Source organism: Brachionichthys hirsutus, chromosome 4 (genome assembly GCF_040956055.1).
Source record: "Brachionichthys hirsutus isolate HB-005 chromosome 4, CSIRO-AGI_Bhir_v1, whole genome shotgun sequence".
NCBI classification, from domain to species: Eukaryota; Metazoa; Chordata; class Actinopteri; order Lophiiformes; family Brachionichthyidae; genus Brachionichthys; species Brachionichthys hirsutus.
This window is the reverse complement of record NC_090900.1, coordinates 3284834-3306248: the sequence shown is the minus strand read 5'-3', so window position 1 is coordinate 3306248 and position 21415 is coordinate 3284834. Positions and strand designations below refer to the sequence as shown.

Below are 21415 nucleotides of genomic sequence, written 5' to 3'. Positions count from 1 at the left end.
CGCCGCTGCAGTACCACGTTCGACTGCAGTGCTTGGGTGTTGCCCCACTTTTCAGTCATCTTCAGAAAGCGTTCGTTGTGTATTTTAATGATTCAGAAATGTTTTAAACTGTGCAAAAGATATAAATCAAAGCCGTTGTTCTCAGGGCTGGAGCTTTTAAATGATTCGTCATAATATATACTTAGAATTCACGCACCATGCAATAGTCTTTTACATATAATACAAGAGCCTTAATAGTATTTTGACTGATATATTAATGGCGTTATGGGTGAAAGCATGGCTTCAGGACATGTAATAACCAAAATAAAAATACATCTTATAATGTGTGACATCTACATTCTATATGTTTTAGTTAAGATGCTTTCTTATCACACCTGGATGGATCTAACATTTTTGTTAAAAAGTGACACTGTACAATAGCTTTTCCATGGCAACAAGTTAAAACCACAGCGAGACGCCGCCCCGACCCCACCCCCTATCGTATATATTACAGAAGTTCATCCCAAACAACATGGTAAATCTCGACAGGAATTAAAAAGACGAAGATCACGCTTTAAAGAGGAAATTAAAGGACAGAGGGGGATGGGGGGAGGGGGTCAGGTTTTTAAATCATTATACAAAAGAACGAACAGTAACCCACCACAGCCAAACATATATTCTTGAAAAATCCATCGGAAATTGATTCCTTTTTACAGGCTGAACAGTTTAATTTTGAAATACTGGATGAGATAGTCCAGCATGTCAAGGGGGCGGGGGGGGATAATAGCAATAAAGACGTGGAACTTCACTCTTCCTCTGTGCATCCGAGTATCTCTGCACGCAAAGTGATTCTTCCGTACCATGACCAGGGAAGGATCCGGATGAGCCGAGCGTTGATCGGTGGATCTATCACGTTCTTTCTGTGTGTGTCGTTGTCAAAGTTCCCTTGGAACACCTTTAAAAACAGCAACAAAGGGGAGATTAGTGTTTTTGCAACGTATGAGTTCCCACGATAAAACCAGAAACCAGTTTATTTTTTTATTGATTAAAAAAAAAAAAGTAATTAAATGCGAAATTCCTGAGAGGCATGTGCAGGACGTTCAGGCAACACCTGATTCCCCTGCTACCTGGACGGCCTCACACCCGAGCAGGTACTGAATGAAGCGCACCCAGTGGGTGCAATTCAATGCTTACAATTTGACATTTTCCCAATTTCGTCCTATTCTTTGTTCTTTTCTTTTCATGCACCACACATAGAATACCAACACTCTTCCTTGTGGAAAATGGGCTTTCAAAACGCCTGGTTGGAAGTCACACCCTGGTAATTAGTGACAATCATCTACCGTTGTTTCTCCTGCTTGCTGGGTGGTGTCGTTAACATGCACCTCATGCTTGCTGGAATTAACTTTCATTTAGTGTTGATGTGCTATGTCAAACAGGGGAGGTCTGCGGGCTGCCAGAAATACCGTTCTAAAAGAAAAGCCCTGCTTCTCTATTATTGGCTCTGACATATTGTTTTGCAGTCTAATGCACATAATAGCTGAACAAACAGAAACAATACAGCCACCGGCATATCGTTCATTATAAGTACTCCAAATCAAGTTCTCAAGTGATTTCAGTCTGCACGCCCTTTTCATGAGAAATAAATTACAATGAATTCCTTTTCGATACGGCGCCAAACAACAGCAGATATAAACTAATGCTGTAATCTATTGTTAATTACCAGAAGCTTTATGATGGCATGTGCCAGTCAGACAGTAGAATGGTGTATAATGGGGAAGGGATTCATCAGCTAGGGGCCGCTTCTTGGGAAGATACGATCATTTCAATTAAAGAGATACTATTATGCCTGGTTAATTGGAATGTGATAGGAATCATTGCACTCTAAATCAAAAATCAGCCAAATCCAAGCAGGAAGTGGAGACAGTGTTTGATTTATAATAGGAACTGGTTTGAGGTTTTTATTATAGCACATGCTCAAAAGTAAAAAACAAAACAAAAAATGGATGAAGAATTTGGGAGAAAAATGGTTTATATTTGTGAGTTTGGAATAATGTTGTTAATTAATTAATGTTCAGGAAGCATATTTGGATAAATCCCTGCAAACTGGAGCGGGGCATCCTGGAAACTAACAGTCGTACAAGATGAAGCACAGTAAAAGAACAGGCTGGTTGTTGTTTTGCTTTTCAGTATATTGTAATCGCTAGAAAATAACTGCATAATGAAAGCGGTAAAAATATTCCACATCGCAGAGCTTAGGCTATTGATTGACAAGAAACAACCTGACCTACATGTACAGTACATAAAGTATTCTGTAAGCGTGTTAAAGAAATGGGACTGTGTGATTTGAAGTACTCCCTGAAAGATGTCATGAAAGAATTTATTCTTTCTATAAAAAAATTGAATATTTTATTCCTTTATTTTCAGATCCTGCTCAGACAGTCCTCAGGAGCGTCTCTAGTAGCTTATATACAATGTAATTGTCTCTAATCAATACCTATGATGCGAGAAATCCAGCCTCAGCCTCCTCTTCCTTGTGTGTGTGTGTTGGTTTGCATTAATATGATTGCTCTGGTGTAACTTTTCTCTTTCGTCTTCAATATGCTCTAAATATGATTTACTGCAGACTAAAGCTGAAATCCCACGACAGGGGGACACTTTCACTACTTTCCTTATGTCACTCGCTGTCTTTCTCATCCATGTAGGAGGGCGGAGCTTAGACCGGAGTCAGTTTGTATTTACGGAACAAGCAAATAGCGCAACACCGCATTCTGCACTCGTCCTTCTCTAACATTCACATTGTGGCCCTTAAAGATGCCCTCAAAGCTTAAATCTGCAATGACTAACTCGATTCAGAAATAATTTCTGACGTTTTCAAAAATACCATTTTAATGCTGATGAGTACCTGAATATAATTAACTTTTCAAGTATGAAGAGGTCCTTCCGCTGGCTTTGAGTAAATGTTAACTTCAGTTTGTCCTTCTAGCTTTCATGCAAATCCATGTTTGCCTAAACCTACTGGCAAACAGAAAAAGAAACCAAACTGACCAAAGTTATTTTTCTTTTTTGCATTTTTGTCTGTACTAGATAGAGGAGCTGTGGGGGGGATTCTGCATGGTGAACACACTTGTACTATGCACTTCCCTGCAGTCCTTTTAATAGAGCTTGGTCATCCTTAATGCAGTGATCCCAGTTTTCCTCATTGGCTGGTCACAACATTGCAAAAAAAAAAATACAAATCTTGCTTTCGACCATCATAAAAGGAATTCCTGTAAAACTGTTGAAAAGAAGACGTGAATTGCAATAAGAGATTTATTCCTGTCTGTGCTGTTAAAACAAGATTATCGAAACGACTCCCTATAAACTATGAAAGCAAAGGTCATCAGTTATATTTCCCCGGCAGTTCGAGGCAGTCCGGCTTCTTGCTTCATGATGGCAATGTGACATAAATTCCCCTTGGAGCAGCTATGTTTTATAGCCGACATGCTTTTCAATGCATATTCAGGCATTTCTCGACTTTATACTGCATATATATATATATAAATATACTACAGGTGGAGCAAAGGACATATATTTTGGAACACAGTTTAAAGTATCAACATGTTATTTTCTCACGGGAACATTTCATATTAAGAGTCGGGAGATGCATGATTTTCAGGAGCCATATCTCGGCTGTGATGTGACAACCAGGACACACGATAGAATAATATAGACAGCAGGAGAGAAAGGTGACGGAGGCAGAAAGTGACAAGAATCTCTGCTGGACCGGCTGGGGAGGGATACGTTAACAGTGGCAATATCTCCAAAATACACAGTCTGGAACCGGATATGTGAAGAATCACAATAAAAGGACGGATCCCGTAATGTTTGGTGAAAAAGAAAAGTAAAGTAAAGCGATGACAAAGGTGATAAAAGTAACACCAACTGCAACATATTGGCAAACAACTTTGATAATTTAAAATAACTCGGGGCATGAGAGAAACACGAGAACACTGTGAGACAGTTTGATTCTTGATGCAACATGCAGCTTCGACTGTAATTAAGTATTCTAAAAATTTTTTGGATCATATAATTTGCTCCCTGATGTCACCCATGGCAACCGGGATGCTGTTAAGAGTAGTTATGGGGTAACAACCTGTGTTTTATCAACTGTACCTTCCTAACTGAGCAAGGAAAATGTTGCATAACTTTAGCTTAACAAATTTTTCTTAATGCATGACAATATACCGCATTTTATGTGTGTGAGACATCGCAAGTAAATGACTGTGAATTTCTTTATTTGCGGTCCAACACACTTGATGGATGACCTTTACCCAAATAACAGCTTTCTATGGATACAGCATTATTGCTCCTGAAAATGACAACAAGTTTGTCTTTTTTTTAAATTAAATTATTAGAATTGAGGCAACTATGACAGTCTGCTCTTACCTCAGTGAGTCAGGCAATGTGTGTGTGCCAGTGGCGAGGCAGTACTGTACCTACAGAATGCCTCGTTGAACAGTAATCTATAGCCATGCTGGAATAAAGGAACACAGGTGAAATCTAACAGCTGTGTACTAATGTCACTTTGCCGATGGAATAAGGTGGACTTCCTGGTTGCATGTGGACAGTTCTGCTGCCGCGGCATTGATGCTTGCAGGGAGGAGAGGACCAATCAGATACGCTCTTTGAGGGTTTGTTGATCAGAGATGCTCCACATTTTAGCGTTTGATTTTTTTTTTGGGGGGGGGATACAATCCATTTGTTTTCATTGGTCTGTAAACTGACAGCTCTTTTGTTGTTCTAAATACGCGCGTCTCTTCAGATTGACACAGGCGCTCCCAGCTATTGATTTCTACTTTGGTAGTGTCTCGGCTACGTGCTAGGGAGGACCCTGCATGCCTCTGGAGATGCAGCGCTGCGCCTACTCCCCGAGTAGCTGCACAGATCAAGGGAGCGGGCCGATCGGGTCTCTTTGCCCTCGTGTTGTCTTTGTGGGCTGAGGTGATACCTAGAAAATTTAGCTTTGTAGCCATGTCTTCATTAAAAGGTCGAGAGAGGCCAAGACAATGTAGTTGCACTCGATAAAACTCAAGTGCAGTCAAATTACTTTTTTCTGAGAGGACGGCAGCATTTTATCTAGAAGTGTGTTCCAAAGCCTGAAATGCATTCAAAACTTGTAGTCAGTTTTTGTCATGATTGCATTAAAGGAAATTACATCTATTAGCGATTAATCTCATGATGATGGTATTCATAGCAATCTAACATTCTGTTACCCTGTGACGAATGGCTAATTGACTCCATGTCACATGAGCGAAACACTGCTAAAGATAAATCAATGATTTTTTTTGCTTGATTGCCTTAATCAAATGTGTAAATATTGACACCTGAGAAAAACAGGGGTTCGGTAAATAGTGACCCGGGTGTGCAGAGAGTTTACACGTGGGAACGAAGCCGAGCCGATATGTGCACAATTACGGAGCTTTGCCCAGGTTAATTATGTTTAAGCAACAGACTTTGTTCTTACTTGTCTCAGTTACAAATGCGGCATTCGGCTATTTGGGAATTGCGGCAGTGAAATTGCAAGCGGGATTCTGTGGAGTGATGCCGTTGCGTGCGTGCCCGCTGTGGCCTGCTTTCACAACATCTGTATTCTGACAGAGCCTCCTCTCTCAATTTAGATCAGACTGCCTGCAGCCTCTGCCACACAGGAGCTGGAGGGGGGGGGGGGGGAGGAGGAGGAAGCTGAGAAGAATACTTACAAGCCTCCATCAATGTGCGTGAACGAGACACCCAGGCGTGTGTGCGTGTGCGCACGCACGCACGCACACGCCGAAACGCATTGACAGTATATCCCTGCCAAGTCGAGCATTGTGGCGTGGCAGGAGGAGCCTCGGGAATCCAGCAGCCAAGTGTGTCCTCTAGCTTTATGGCTGCTTTAGCTGACTGAAGGGGGGGAAACACCTTGAAGAATCATACATCTGAGCAGCCCCTCGGCTCTGTCTGGGGACATGCTGATTGACATTCTCTGAAGCCTTGCTAAGCACGCCCGCCCTCTGATAGAGAGCACACAAGCTCAAGCTGACTGCCTATCCTCGGATTTGCTCTGAATTATAGCCTATAGCAAAATCAACACAGGGAAGGTTGTAGAAAGGACTTGTTCAAAAAGGATTTCTAAACCAAAATGAAGCCTGACAAGAGGAAAGCTCTAGAAATTACATCTGAAAAGTAAAAAATAAAAATCACAGGTTGCTGACATTTCACCTGCGCTATTCCCTCCTTCCCCATCGCTATCTCAGACAAGGCTCTCCAGGCATTCAGAACTCATCCAGCGTTCAGTTTTGATATTCCTAAAGTGCAAATCATGCCGAACGTGCACTGGCCTGTAGCCAAAGATAATCATGGGTGTTGGAATTATTAACTCCTCAAGCAAGAAATTTGAACTCCAGAAACGGAAAGCATTTCTGGGGACTGCGTCCCGCAGAAACTGTAATAACGGCAACGGCCTCAAACGACTGAGCGATATCATTTGACCTCTAAAGGGTCATATTTCAGCTCTGGGTCTAAACACTCTATTTAAGCTAAGCTAGAGGGACGATCTTCTGTCAGATGATCTAATGGTGATTTATGACTGTAAATTATAGAAATATTGAGTCTTGTGTCAGCATCTATTAAAGACTGAAAAATATACTATAAATACATTCATCCTCAGCCACACAACTGCAAATGTTAAACGAAGCTCTTGAATTGCACAATATATTCACATTCATATTAGAACCACTCCTTTGTCTCCGAATGCTTCACGCTCCAGATATTTGCAGCACCTCTTTAGTACTCGCCTTTTTGTGCTACTGCACACAGTACATGCTTGGATTCTCAGTGTGTCTCACTTTCTTGATTTGACCAAGTCGACACATCACTGATGGACAAATGAGCAGAAAAAGTCAGCCTTATCTCACAAAGGGAGGAGAAAGTAAACGGCCCCTCTCCTGCCACCAGTATCTGCAAGACAAGGGGCTTCAGCCTTTAGTTTAGCCCAGCCTGCAGCCCTCCTGATATCAGCAGAGAGGCTGCTGCAAGCCCTGCACTGTCTCCGCTGTCATTGTTGATTAGAATGGACGGCCACTCCGTTGAAGGGCCGTAAACAAGATTTTCGGCACAGCGCTGGCCAGGTCAGGACGACAGAGTGGTTCTTATCTGATCCTAAACCACAGAAAGGAAGTAGAACAGACCAGACGTGTGCCGCGGAAGCCACAGATAAAAGACGGAAGGAAGTGGAGAGGAGGGACCGACGTGTCCCAAAAATATACCTTTTTCGTTCCTGACACTTGTTGACGTTTTCGGCTTTGTATTTTATCTGCCGTTTGATTTCTGTCCTTCCTGTGCTCACCATGTTGTCCTTTCCTTTGACTACCCACAGATACGTGATTTCACAGTATTAGTCAGTGATTCTGCTTTGAAGACAATGAAGGTGCGTTTAGTTTTGAAAGATTTCATCACTGACCACAGGCATAAATGATCCCGTGAGGGACGCGTCTCATCACAGAGAAGATTCTTACCTTGTCCTTCCTCTGTTTCTCATCTTGATAAACAGTCCACCGCTCTCCATCGTTACTGTAGGCCAGTTTGTACGAGCCAACGAACTGGACGTGGCCGAAGTCTTTAGCTCCCTGGGTGATGACGCCGGTGACCTTGGTAGGCAGGAGCAAGTCCACCTGAGAGAAGCCAGAAGGAGGGAGGAACATACGGTAGTCGGTAACGGGTCTGAAATGCTTCATTTGCGCCATGGAGCCAGCAGCTGCTTCTATTAATGTCATCAGAGGATTTACTGTAAAAAAAAAAAAAAGTAATTTTAACATTATTCAGACAATATTGGACAGTCAAGTCCACAAGTTCTCCTCAGCAAAAAAAAAAAAAAAAGCACGCAAAGCAGCTTCTGATTCACTTCATTGCTTGTTTGTCTGAAGCATTGCATGTTTCAGACAATTTACAGCGCGAGCGTGCCGAGCAGCCAATGCACAATGATCCTGCGTTATTATGAAAGTATACAAAGCATTTGGTTTGCTTATAAATTAAGCTTGCTTCTACTTTACATTTATGTTATCTTTACACCTTATCCTGCTTTTCACACACATTTACGCCTGCAGGATGAAAACTAGGGTGCGACTTGGCATTCTGCTGTCACATGAGACGATGGTGGCAACATTTTAGAAGCACAAGGAGAGCAGAAGTGAGAGACATGTATATCATGCAGATGTATTTCTTCTGTTGAATATATAACACTGGGGGCAACCATAAAACACACTAATTGATTTGGTCATAGACATAGGGCAACATATATTGTGAGGAAATGCAAAATAGCAGATAAGACAAATAAGCAACAATTCCACTTTCTAATCTTGACACATTGCAGGAACAGGACCTTGCATCCCAGCACACGGCTCTTTTAGTGCCAGCAATATGTTCCAGACTCTGAAATCCTGTCTCCCTGAGCAGTGATGTGAATGAGCTTCACCACTTTTTCACTCTCTCTCAGCTACTTAAAAATTGAGGGCTTCTCCTCGGGTACTTGAGAGGTGCCTCTAAGATGCAGACCCCCTGCTGCATAACACAGGCAGGCACAGACCTTGGTCCTGACACACATGTACACAAAGCCATGCCCTAGCAACTGCAAAGCAAACTCCCGACTGTCTGAAAGGCATCCAAGTGGATGAAAAACTCCCAGTTCTCCAGTTGTGAGATATTAAACTGATAAAAGTAGGACAAAAGCCATTAAAGTTTGCGTGCAGACATAGCTCATAACTCGTAGCCAGGCATGAGTGCAGGTATGCAATTATGCAGATGCTGTGTGCAGTACCTATGCACGCTTCATTTGTTGTGAATACACTATTCATGAAGTTGCCCGTGCTTTTTTGTAAAGTAATATTTTTTTTCTGACTGTTAGCAGTGAGGAATATTCCTCTACAATGTATGTGGGTACCTTTAAAACCAGAACCCTCTTTGAATTATTTCGCAACAATACGCCGCATCAGATTCTGCTCCAGTTGCAGCAGTTCTAACCATAAAGAACAGCAGCCATAAAGCTAGTGGAGCAGTCAAGTGCTGATCGACAAAACAAAGGCAGTCTTGAAGGGGAACCTGTAATTGCTGTCACAGGTAGCGGTCAAAAAAAAAAATACAAGCGCCCCTAAGAGAGGCTTTGATGGCCCGAACTGAATTAAGAAGTGAGGTAAGCTTATTAAAGCAACATAACTTTTTCTTCCATCATGCACTCAAACCCATTCCCTCCTCTATGTGGGTGTTAACGTTCATAGGCCAGAATTCTGTAGGAATCTCTGCACGCTCTTGGCATACAGCTTTCACAGAAATTAAACTGGAGTTAGTTTTAGAATTTTGCATCACTTTTATTCAATTAAAACGAACGCAGTTATGTTTCATTTCCTAATCTTTTGCCTTCTATCTATCTATCTATCCCACAATCAATCTACTTATATATTTATGCCTTTGACTAAATTTAGCTACTGACAAAAACAAGCAAGTTCTTTTACCAAATGAGAATTTTTAGATCAACTATTGGGTTGATTCAGTCAGACCCATATTTAATCATTGCTTGGTTTGACTTTCAACTATGGTCCATCTGTTTGCCAAGTTAAAAAATACATACCAACTGAGATCCGACCTAGACTGATAATAGAACATTTCCGTAGGAAGTGAAGTTAGGAGACATCTCTCTGCGAGAGTGACAGAGGCGTAGCTTTTACTGGATGGGTGTTTAAAGTGGCCTTGATTTGTATTTTTAGTTTGTCTCGACTTGGCGAATAACAGTTGATCAGACATGTAGCAATAAAAAGTTACTTTGAAATAATGTCCTTTTCAACTAAGCCCACACCTTCATATTTGCTCCCGCATTTTCAAGCACAGCCAGGTGACAATTTAGAGACCACCACCGTATCAATTAACAGGGTCTGTTTCTCATGTTGTTCTTCAGTCCGACGGCAGCATGTGAAGGGACACTTCTGCTGGGCAAACAATCCAATCTACAGCTCATTAAGACTCGGGCAGTTGTGCAAACTCTGGTCCTTGCTGTATTTGAAGAGTCAAAACCAACGCTGGATAAAGAGAGTAACGTAAGGACGGGGCACAGTTTCCTTTTTTATGACTGCAGTACATGCATCATGGCATCCTGCTTTTTCTGTGCCTGCAGAAAATAAGTGTGTGTGTGTGTGTGTAGAATAGAATAGAATAGAATAGAATAGAAAGCCTTTATTGTCATTACATATTAGATATACAACGAGATTAAGAGCGCTGCTCCGTTTGGCGGAGGTACAATATTAAATAGAAATAGCAGCAGGAAAACAACATGTGTGTGTGTGTGTGTGCACGTGTAATGCATAGTTTCTATATAATCTCCCATATCGCAATGCAGATTTGCTGCATCAGTCATGAGTGGACGCTGCTATGGCCCATCAATCTCACTGCAGCCCAGCAGCCATTAATTAGCAAAGCTTAAAACATTTTGTTGTTGTCAAACGCTACAACTTTAAAGCTTAAAACGTATCCAGCTATTATCGAGCTACATGCAGCAGCAACACGCTAGGATTATAGCCAGAGAATTAACATCACATTTGTTAGTTGTTTGGTTTAAAATAGAGGGACATGTAGACAGGAGGGGTCTAAAGAAAGCTACTTTTGATGCAGTAGAGCATTGAACATCCTTCCTTCTCTCTTTATCCTGTGTTATGCCACATATAAAGTGGTGCAGTCACATACTGTACCCGCGATAGTGCGCTGCGGCACAACGCCATGGCAACTGCAGCATTCCAGCAGATATAATGCCATATAAACAAACAAAAGCATGGCTTAACACGATATCAGCAAAGGATGCTGGATCAAGGTTCCTGAAAAGGAACCAGGAAAAAAAAAACTGTGGAGGGCCTCGCCATGCATTTGAAGCGGTCACTAGTGGAAGTTTCATTTACAACAAGTAACACACAAATACAGACACGGCAGTGACTAAATAAATGTTCGTCAAGGGTGTACATAATCAGGGTCTGCAGCTACTGTCAAAATTATTTGTAATCTGTTGACACGGAGGGGAAATTGGGAGTCGTCATAGCTCCTCAGTTTATTGCCAGTTTGTTGGGAGGAGAGGCTCAGTTTGATTCCCACATGCACAAGCATTTATGGGAGATGCCAAATCTTTGTGAAATCTGACCACGGTTATTTGCCACAAGACGATTCCATTCTGCCGCCGCCCTGCCAGCTTCAGGAAAAACCTCTTAAACTGAAAAGCGAATCAGAAACGACGGCGAATGAGAGGCCATTGCATGACCAGTGGCTGATATGACACCTTTTCAGTGAGAGCAAGAAAAACCTTTACCGTATGTGCCTTTCCACCTTTCTGAGTGAAAAATGTGGCTTTTTACCCAGAGATGAGCTGGCTGAGTCCATTCTAGCACATGAATCAGGAGTCTTGCTGAGCTTGAAATGTTATGTGGCGTGTGAAAGCACACCGATCCAGAACCATGAAAGTAAAAATTAACAAAAATATATATAAAGGACGCAGCGTACGAGCAGGCCCGCGCTCAGAAACAACATCAGTCCTAGCAAATTAGACTGAATTCATTCATTTTGTTGGCTTTGTTTTGTTTGTCTGGGAAAACAAACAGCCCGTAGCCCTCCATAGACTTAGACCATCAGACGAGAAATAAAGCCCTAATGACTTATCAAAATGTAACATGGAGAGCGCTGATTATAAGTGGCTGCAGGTTGTTTTGCAGAGGCCCGCCTTTGCACCTGCAGGCAGCTTGTGGAACGTTTAGTAACGGCGACACGAAACCCAAAATAAAATCCCAGATTTGTTGCATTTAACAAAGCTAAGCTGCTGACTTCACATGAAAGTCACATTTCAGGTGTACATCCGGATAGATGTTTATTTATTATCATTATTATCATTATCACCTTATCATGGACTGGGTCCAAATTGGAAATATATTACTTAAATTCATGACATGCGTTTTACTAATTTCATTTCTCAAATGTGCCTGTGTCTGGTTCATTGCTCCATTACTTCTGTGTACCTTCTCAAACCAGAAAGTCTCACCCTCCATCGCTTCACGGTGACTTCTTTTCCTGTCGCTTTTTCTCGGCGATGCACACGCAAACTCTCAATCAACTTTGTCTTTCATTCTTTTGTTTGTTCTTCTACACTAAGCTGGCATTTATATTGTTTCTGCTTTTGCTTCTTCTCACAGTGGTTTGTCTTGCAGCACTGGAACAAATCAAAAATACACTTCCCCCGTTGTGTTCAGATGGAAGTGGGATGTGAGAATGTGTGACTCAGATCATTAAGAAGAGTGGAGGTGATACAAAAGTAGCTAGTCCCTGTAGCTTCATGCATTCTGAGGATTTTAACATTTTCTTGCTCAATATTTAACTTGCACACTTAGTAACCGAGAATAGAATGTGAGTCAAATGCACTGCACTGGAAGAAACATATCCATGTGGAATGCGCTGACCTGACATGAGGATTTATGCCTTTGTTGCAACTCAATATAACTTGTTTGGCAGTAGATTAAGAGTCATCAGGTTGGCCGGTTCAGGCGACATCTTACAACCAAAACGTGTGGAAAGCGCCTCGCTGTGAGTCACCGTCGACTGCAAAGTGGTAGCACGTGAACCGATTGAGAAGGCAAACAATTTTGCGTAAAATGGGCATCGCTGTGCATTAAGCATCCTCCGGCTTTCTCCTCACGTTTTCCTGCCAGCACAATCCTCTCTGCTACAACGATTTAAGATGTGACAATTTGCAATATGGCTAGCACGCTTAAACATATAATGACAGACGCCTGCAATAAAAAAATCTGAAATATTTATACATCTAATAAATTGAACGTCATTTTGAATTAGCAGATGCTTTGATTTCTTTCTATAACATAAAACAGCAGCATCCTTTAATGCTGAAGTTAGCCTCCAGCGCCAATACAGTGTTGTGTTTAAGTGCTAAACTTATCAGTGCAACCTTTTAACGTGATGGCTATCCTGTCAGCTGCCTAGCTGCGTGGTTTTGTTAAAGTAGACATGTACTTTAGAGATCGCGCTTTTTAGCCCGTTGAGAGCAACTAGCAGAAAGAATTATCGGTGAGGCTGTTTTAAGCAGTGATATCATTTATTAAAAACATTTTAATGAGGTGTAAAAAAAAAGTGAGACATTCTTTTAACAGCCTGCCACACAAAGCACCTGAAGCCCGTTGTTTTGTGGCCATCGTTTGCTCATCTATATTTCAATGCAATGACGACGGTCACTTAAAATAGAAAACCTACATTTAGGCACATTAGAGGATGCTTTGTCAAAGCCTGTGCATTAAAGGAAATCAAATAGGCCGCACAGCCATCTTACACATAAACCACATGCTAACTGAAGTTAGCACTGTTGAGTCTAAAACGGCCGCATGCGGCAACGGAGGAAGCGGTCATGTTGAAATACAGGGGAGAAATCAGCCGTGGCGGTCTGGACCATTAAGAACTATTACAGCTAGAAGAACAGCATTTCTATAATGAGCAAGTTGCACACCGTGGCTCTGAGTGAAGTGTCAAACTCAGAGCCACGTGTGTGAAGAAATGCCTTTGATGCTGAGCTGGCATGGCGACCAGTGGGATTTGACACCGTTTCATGCTCACCGGGACGAGAGCATGTGATGGACACTCACCGATGAAATCCAAAGTGGTCTGTCTCCCCGTATTATCTGAATCAAAATCTGTAATTCATTCTGAATAATAAGCAAGTGGAATGATTTAATGACCTGATATATGGGGCTTCCGACAATGATATAAATGTTCTTTAAAGGTTGTGAAAACTGAGTGAAAAATCAAGCCACTTACGACTCATCATACCTCTTTCCTCTCTCCTGCCTCTCACATGGTGTGTAAAATATTTCAATTTCTCACATGTGTGCGCACATACACACAAACACTCTCTTGCCCAACACTGCTTTGCGAAGTAAATGTTAAATGTACAAAATAGATAACATTTGCAGACGTGAGTGGTATTTGCAAAATGATTTTTATCTTAGGCTTAATCATAATATTGTAGCATAAACTATGTAGCAGTGGCGCTTAAATGCAGCCCACACTCTTCTGGGTGCACGGCACCCGGGAGAGATTTAAACATAGGGGGAGAGAGGAGGTGTGTTGCCTGAGAGACGGCCCGGAAACGCATAAGATGCGCATGGAAAACACGTCAGATCCGATCTCATGCTGCAGTGATTTAAGATGTGACAATTCCTGCAGATTTCACGATTATAGCAGGTACCGCCGAGCATTCATGAATCACTCAGCTCAAGATAAAGCAAATAAATGCATCCAATGTTTGTAGAGAGGGAGTGGGGGGGGCGGCTGAGGATCAGATGTTGTGATGAAGGATAAGATGGCCTCCTATCGTTAAGAAAAGCCAGACTTGTGCATTTAAGGATGCCGTTGAAGGGAAGGGGGACACTAAAAACCAACCAATTGAATCTGGGAGGCAGATGGATTTAGCTTCCCTCCTGTAACTTCATTTGGAAGCTAATTGAATCAGCACACTAGCTACAGGGAAACTGAATTAAAACGGGAAAAGAAGGAGCCATATTGGGCGGCATCAAAATGAGACTATCTTGCAATAATACTTTGATGAAATTTAGACCAGGCATGTTTTCAAATTAGGGGATTAATTCCAGAAATCTTCTCGGATAGCTCTTCTTCACAGAATTCTCAACATTAATGCGATATGGATGGGCTGTATGGAAGAATTCCTGAGCCAAAATAGTGAATTTATGTCAGTTGAAGTTGGAATACATTGTGTGACATGAGATCTTCTTGACAAAATATATAAGACATATCTGTCCTGTGAGGGAATAATCAAGGTGAAATTTAAATTACATTTAGAAAGTACGCTCCAGTCAGTCTGAATGCATTTTACACTTGCTCCAACATAACAGCTGTGAATAAATGGTAGTGCGCGCCTCACTGATCGCAGCAGAAACCACCTGGAGACATTGTCCTTCTAACATTCCGTTTCTTTAATTAGTTCAGCGAGAAAACCCGGCTGCAGGTGCTGTTCCGATTGATTCCCTTTCAGAAGGACAAAGAATGATAAAAGGCAGAGCTCACCTTGTAAAACAAAGGCTGCATCTCATGCGACTTTAACTTTGAATAATTGGATCTACGGGGAGAATTGTTCTCCTTTTGTTGGGACCAGATCAACGTGACGCCAACAGAAAAAAAAACTGTGTCGCTAATCCTTTCAAAGGATCCAATATATTAGTTGTTCTCATTTTCTGGTGAAAGTGAATTCAACAGAGTACCCGTGTCTTGTTCCTGAAGTAACGACATAATCAGTTCTATCTCAGATCAAAATCCCTGGTCAGTCCTTCCCTGCCTTCGCATGCTCAATGTCTCCAAAAGCAGGAAGTCAATGAATCAACCAACTCCTTTATGGGCCCCATCATCTCTTGGCAGCTCTGTACTGTACAGAAGGCAAAGTCCGGAAACAAACGGCTGCAACCCAGTTCTGTCATGGTGCTGCAAATCTTTTACTGCTAACTTGCATTACCTAAAGCAACAATTCTGCACCTCATAACTTCACTCCTTTCCCACTATGGATTCCTGCGGCTGGCACAGTATATACCTCTGGAGCTCAAGCAACGCTTTGCGGTAGTCCTTAATCATCTGACAGTAATTCAAACATGCCATTCCTCTCCATGCATCGTCAATCATCTTTCACCAGTCAAAATATATTAGCAGATTTTAGCAATCTAGAAATACAAACTGCCTAGAGAAGAAGAAAAAGGACCTTCAACGGGCTTAACACAGCTGTGAGCGTAGGAGGAGTGTGAAAGGTCACTTATGTATCGCCACTTGCCTTTGTCTGCTCTGCCTGGGTTTTTAATCGCCCCCCCCTGTTCTCTCTCACTGTGGTTCTGTGTATTCCAACAGAGAGACACTTCTTCCCCGTTTGCCGGCAGCGTCTTAGCTGCTAAGCTGCCACTATTTACTTCATTAGCACACACCTATGCAAAGCTCCAATATCACAGCAGTCGCTGACTGAATAGTAAAGTGAACTCTGCGCTGTGCATGAATTCCCAGGATCGTGTAATATTGCTGGTTGTCATTCAAAATGGCACATTTTAAACTTGCTTGCAGTCAGGTATTTTTTTTTTTGCTGTTGGATCCAAGCATGATTCATAATAAACGGCAAAAATATTTGGCTAAATTTGGATAATATAATGTAGAATAGACAGTGATTCCCTCCCCACTGAATAAGAATAATCTCTAAATTGGAAGCTCAGAATTTGTGGTCAACAAATGCTTCAACCCTGCCTCCATTGAAGCCGAAGTAAGACAGGACATAAAGTCAGCATACCGGTACTCTTTAAACAGGGATGCTGAAGTTCTGACAAAATCTTCACTCACAAGTTTCAGCTCGCTCTACATCATCAGCAGCAGAGGGGTGATTATCAGGATGCCACGGCGACACACGGCACAAATCTATCACTTTAAGGAGATAATTAGGTGTGAAAACCTCGGAGACAGGGACAACAAATGAACCATTGGAATGAAATTACTTTCATTGCTTGTTTTGTAACCTTTGCCGGCCACAATTCATTTACGGCGCCACAAATGAAGTGATGCACGCTGCTCTGTAAATGGCGGGTGACAGTTTGTCACGTGTTTTCTAGAGTTTTCTAGTTATCTTTGATCAGAGCCTGGACCTGTGACAGCATCAGTATATGTCCGGTCTTTTCTGGTGTGGGGGGCGCAGGCGTGCTTCTTTGTATGCAAGGCATTATATACTGTGAATAAAGATTGAATGATTTATAGAAATGTTGACTATGTCCAGAATTCTAACACAGATTTGTAAAATTTCACAATGTCTAAAAGTGACTAGATGACTTTGTTACATATTTTTTGCAAACTATTTTCATATATCATCAAACATGTTTCCAAAAATGTTCAAACCCAGGATTCCTTCTTGTGTCCACTTTGGTGAATCTGGTCAAATGTAGCATGTAAAATGCTAAGACATTAGCTTAAATGGGCTGCTTGGATAATTTCATGTCCATGGCAACAACTCCTTTGATCCCATCCTACTTGATCAATTTTTTTATTTATTTAGCTGTGTGACACAAAAATTGAAATTTTCTGGTAAAACAAAACAAAAACAGCGATTGGTTTTATTAATGATGTTAGCACAGCAGTAGCTTACTGGAACCCGCCACTGTACTATAACCAAACTAAAGGCCTAGTATTTAATTTAATCTTGTGTACAAAGCTTAAAGATTGCAACCGACCAAAGTAAACTCAAAGCCCATTTCTTATTCTGCAGCCTCGCCACAGGGATTTGAGAGCTTATAAGGATGTGAGGCTTGAGGTTTGTCAAGAGAGACGTGTAATGTTTCACCCTACTTTCATTAATAGCTCTTTTTTTAACCTGCTGAATCTTAAAATCAAAATTAATTTACATCAGGTTCAAAAGTACTTCAATTAAATGCATTCCTAATCTTATACGAGACATGCTACTGAATGCTTTTGGTTCAAAGAGTTTTGGCGAATAAGATTGATCGACTCAAATCACTGTCACTACTGTCTAATTCAAGGCACAAATAAAAAGTAGCAGGTGTTCTATATGCAGCATTGCAAAAGGATGAGAGAGAAAAGATGACGGTGAGTTCAAGAGCAGCTGAACGACGCACTTGTTCTTTCTCCTGTTTGGAAACAATAAAAAAACACATTTAAAGTTTCCTTCTTCACTTCTTGTCGGTGGGACAGTTTATTGGAACAATAACACGAGATGTAATTCAGGAGCGAATCCTTGCAAAGTACTTTGTTGAGTGCAATTCTGCAATGCGAGATGAAGGTACAAGATTACTTCCTTCTCGCTGTGTTTATTTCTTTGCCCGGAGAACGCTAACCATTGAAGAGAACATCCACCGTGCTGAAACATTGCGTAAAAACACTTGCAAGTGCACGTGTTGCATTTAGAGACGCTGAAATTTCATGTATCCATGTTAACATATTATAATGAACTACTCAGCTTGTACCAGCTGGAGCTCTTGGCAGCTTGGTTAGCTTTAAAACATCTTAAAAGATCCTGGTTCCGTTTCCCTCTATGCAGCTCTGTCTGGTCCAGAGTCCAGACTAACTTTAGTTTATCCACAGCACAGCACTTAGTAGAGAGGGAGAACACCCAATAAAATAATAATAGAGAAATACAAGAGACAAAATCAATGTATGAGTCTTTGACTCCACGCTTTTGCTGTTGAATCGAGATCTAGTCCGGTCCGGCTCAAAAAGCCCAGTTCGACATTATTTGACGCTGCACACCAGAGGAGTCGTCTCTGATTAATAGAAATACTTAATTTGTCATTAGGGTTGATTAATTCCATTAATCTTTAAGGCTTGAAGTCATTCAGTAATGTCGCAGAGAATCGATTATTCTCCATGGCAACCAGTCTATAAGAAGGCCCTGACTGTTGGAGTCGAGGGACTGACAGAAGATACTTAATGTACAGAAGATGGAGAGCTTGAGCTGTTTCGGTTTAAGAGTGAACCCACACTCTAAATTCTCTATCTCTTAATTTCTACTTTTTCCAAAGCCACATATCTTACATGCAGGTGTCAGCGAAAAACGTCCATGGCAGTGAGATCCATTGATCTTTAGCACTTACGTCTCTGCAACGACGAACCTTTCCTGTCGGCTCTGCTGCTTTGCAGTTGTTTTGATTGGACCTGCCTTAGTGCCCGTCTCGTCCGACCCAAACGGGCCTCCATAGCCTTGCGCTCTATTAAAAGCTTTCAGCATAATAAAAAGTCGAGACCTGGATAATCAAATAAGGCCTGTGGGACTACAGAGCGCTGACTGTGTCACCGCCAAGCAGGCGATGCAGCGGGAAGGCCAAGAAATCAAAGAAACTCCTCTGAACTTCATTTTCTTGAGATGACGATTTCTCCTGTGCTATTAGTCTTCCAGCTCAAAGTGTGGTTTTTCCCTTTAAAAGCGAGGAACCTTTACCGCTTTTTTTTTATCTTAAAAGGAGGAAAGGGAAAAATGAGGGCACGTCCAGCTTGCAGTGAATCTCGAATGGTATGCATCTCAAACATGTGCTCACGTTGAGAAATGTCCTCCAGCAGATATTTTCAGCCATTAATTACTGTAATGAGAACAAATGTATTTGCTCTTTCCAAAGAAATGTTGGGGTGCAGCTCCCAGATCACAAAGGTCAACTCCTCCACACTGGCAAAACAGGAATACAAAAAATATATATTCCTGGAGTGGATTGGTTTAGGAAAATACTCAGAGCGCTAAGAGCTTCATCTTTCCTTCAAAGTGAACACATAATGATTTATTTTCATTTTCAATTATTAATAATGGAATCTGTTGGCATGAATTACTATGTACAGACCATCAATCACTCGGCTCAGAAGGTGAGAGCTAATCCAACTATTTACCACAGCCATGTTTCTTATTTCTAATGTCCCAACTAATACTCATTTAGGAATGGTAATTTTACTTATCGGAGTACATGCGTCTAGTCATCACTGAGTACAGAAGATGGATGCAGTTGAAATCCGCGCACACATAGAGATTTGAGGAAGTACTGCCAGCTACCTTGTTAGCACGTTGCAGCTCAGCTCACAGCTTCACATCCCATTCCTCATGCGTCTGTTCCACACTTGTATTTGCTATTTGAAGCAATGATAGCTCGTACTCCGGTTCAACAAATGCCACCCAGCTCACAGAAACAAGCTCAACGGCTGATCATCTCTGCCCCGGTGGCATCGTAAAGATGCAGGCTAATGAGGTGATGATGGATTTTCTGCTTTGGGTTCATAAGCAAATGGTTAATCATCAACATCTGGTTAAAATTGAACCCAAATATTACTCTTCTTCTCCCTCACCAGCTCTCCGCTTGTAGTTTCAGGGAACGTTATCCAGAGGAAATCTATTGCTTCTGCATAATTTATCCTTGCAGATATTCACAGAAAGCCTGTTTAGCATGTGTGTTTAATATAGAAGGGTTTTATATTCAGTTTATTCTATGCGCAGGATGAATTCCAAAGTTTACCTGCAGCCACTGTGACTGGTCACTGTGTCCAGCTGTCCAGGCGTTGACCTTGCCTTGTTTGTCTAGACGGGCTTTCCCGGGCTCCCAAGTGAACATGTCCATGTTGAGAGTCCGAAAGATGCTGGAGGCCGTGACCTGATAGTCCTGGATGTGTCCCGACTTCATTCCCAGTGGTTCAGAGCAACCTGGCAACAACAAACACCAACACATGCTCTCTAAAGCCTCCTGACCTTAGGGCCTCTTTGCATAGCAATGAACACAGCGAGAACAAAACATTTGAAGGAAATATGCAGATAGCGCTGTTCTTTGAGAGGTGAAGATGTACAGTTTTGTTCCGCAAGGTACAAAAGTTACCAGAGTAAAGTGTAAAATATATGTAGCATTAAAAAAAAAAACCCTATAGTGCTGTTAACGCATAAACATTGCAGGATTACACGACTATATAGAATACAGTGCAGGGGATTATCTGGTTGTTTGCTGATTATTTCTTTTTTATGTATATCTGAATGAGACTCAGCCCACTCACCTGTTAGTTCACAGCCAAGAAGCTCCATGCGTAAGGTGCAATGCCTCCTGCAGACTTGCGGGTAAATGCGCACGTACTGGGCTTCAATGGGAGGCGTGAAGGAGTTGGCTGATGGAGCGTTGTTATCAACATTTCCTCTGAAAATCTGTGGCAGGGAACGAAATAACAACAGACGGGCATGGGAGTGGGAGGTGGATCAGATCATGTCCATGCTGTGGCAGTCGCCTATCAGTTGCTGTCTCGAGTGTCTTAACAAATGGCTCTCATTCAAGGTCAATGAGCTGGAATTACAGGGAAAAATAGACAATTTCCTGCACCGTTTGAGCCCGTAATCTATAAGAACAGTAGTGTGCTTAAATTAGTGCTCCAATTATAATGCCATTCCTTCAGGAGTGTTTTATCCAAATGACCCGGCATGGTCTGACAGAAACCCTCCGATTTGAGTGATTTATGCGCTGCACGTGTGCGGGAGCAGACAGATAGCAACGGAAATAGAAAACGAGGGAGAGAAAAGGATGTGTGCTTTCATATCGGAAATAGGAGCTGCCACACAGCCGTTACGGGTCAACGTGGATTAAAAAAATCCCGCCAGTGGTCACGCATGAGTCCTGCCGCTATGTCAAACGCAGCGAGGTCTCGCTGTGCATGCGTTTAACCCTCAGTTAGTGCCTCCACGTCCACCTGTCAAATATGTTAAATTCACACACATTCATGTAGAATTTTTTTTTTTTTTAAATGAAGAAGGTAACACAAATAAATCTAAGATATCAGAGTATTCCAGACTCATTGCTCAGTGAGATGAATTTGAAAAGACGTTTTGGAGGTTTGA

The 21415-nt window shown here is 41.8% G+C and overlaps 1 protein-coding gene across 1 annotated transcript in view; it reads right to left on the bottom strand.

Annotated features, from left to right (window-relative positions):
* Positions 1-784: 784 nt before the first annotated feature.
* The window catches only part of LOC137918305 (EGF-like repeat and discoidin I-like domain-containing protein 3), a 76263-nt gene continuing 55632 nt past the window's right edge, over positions 785-21415 (bottom strand). Inside the window, exons 8-11 of the mRNA XM_068761073.1 lie at positions 20587-20731; positions 20061-20245; positions 7518-7673; positions 785-934 (exon numbers count right to left, since the gene is read on the bottom strand). Coding sequence (XP_068617174.1) covers positions 785-934; positions 7518-7673; positions 20061-20245; positions 20587-20731 — 636 coding nt within the window. The remainder of the gene's footprint in view (positions 935-7517; positions 7674-20060; positions 20246-20586; positions 20732-21415) is intronic.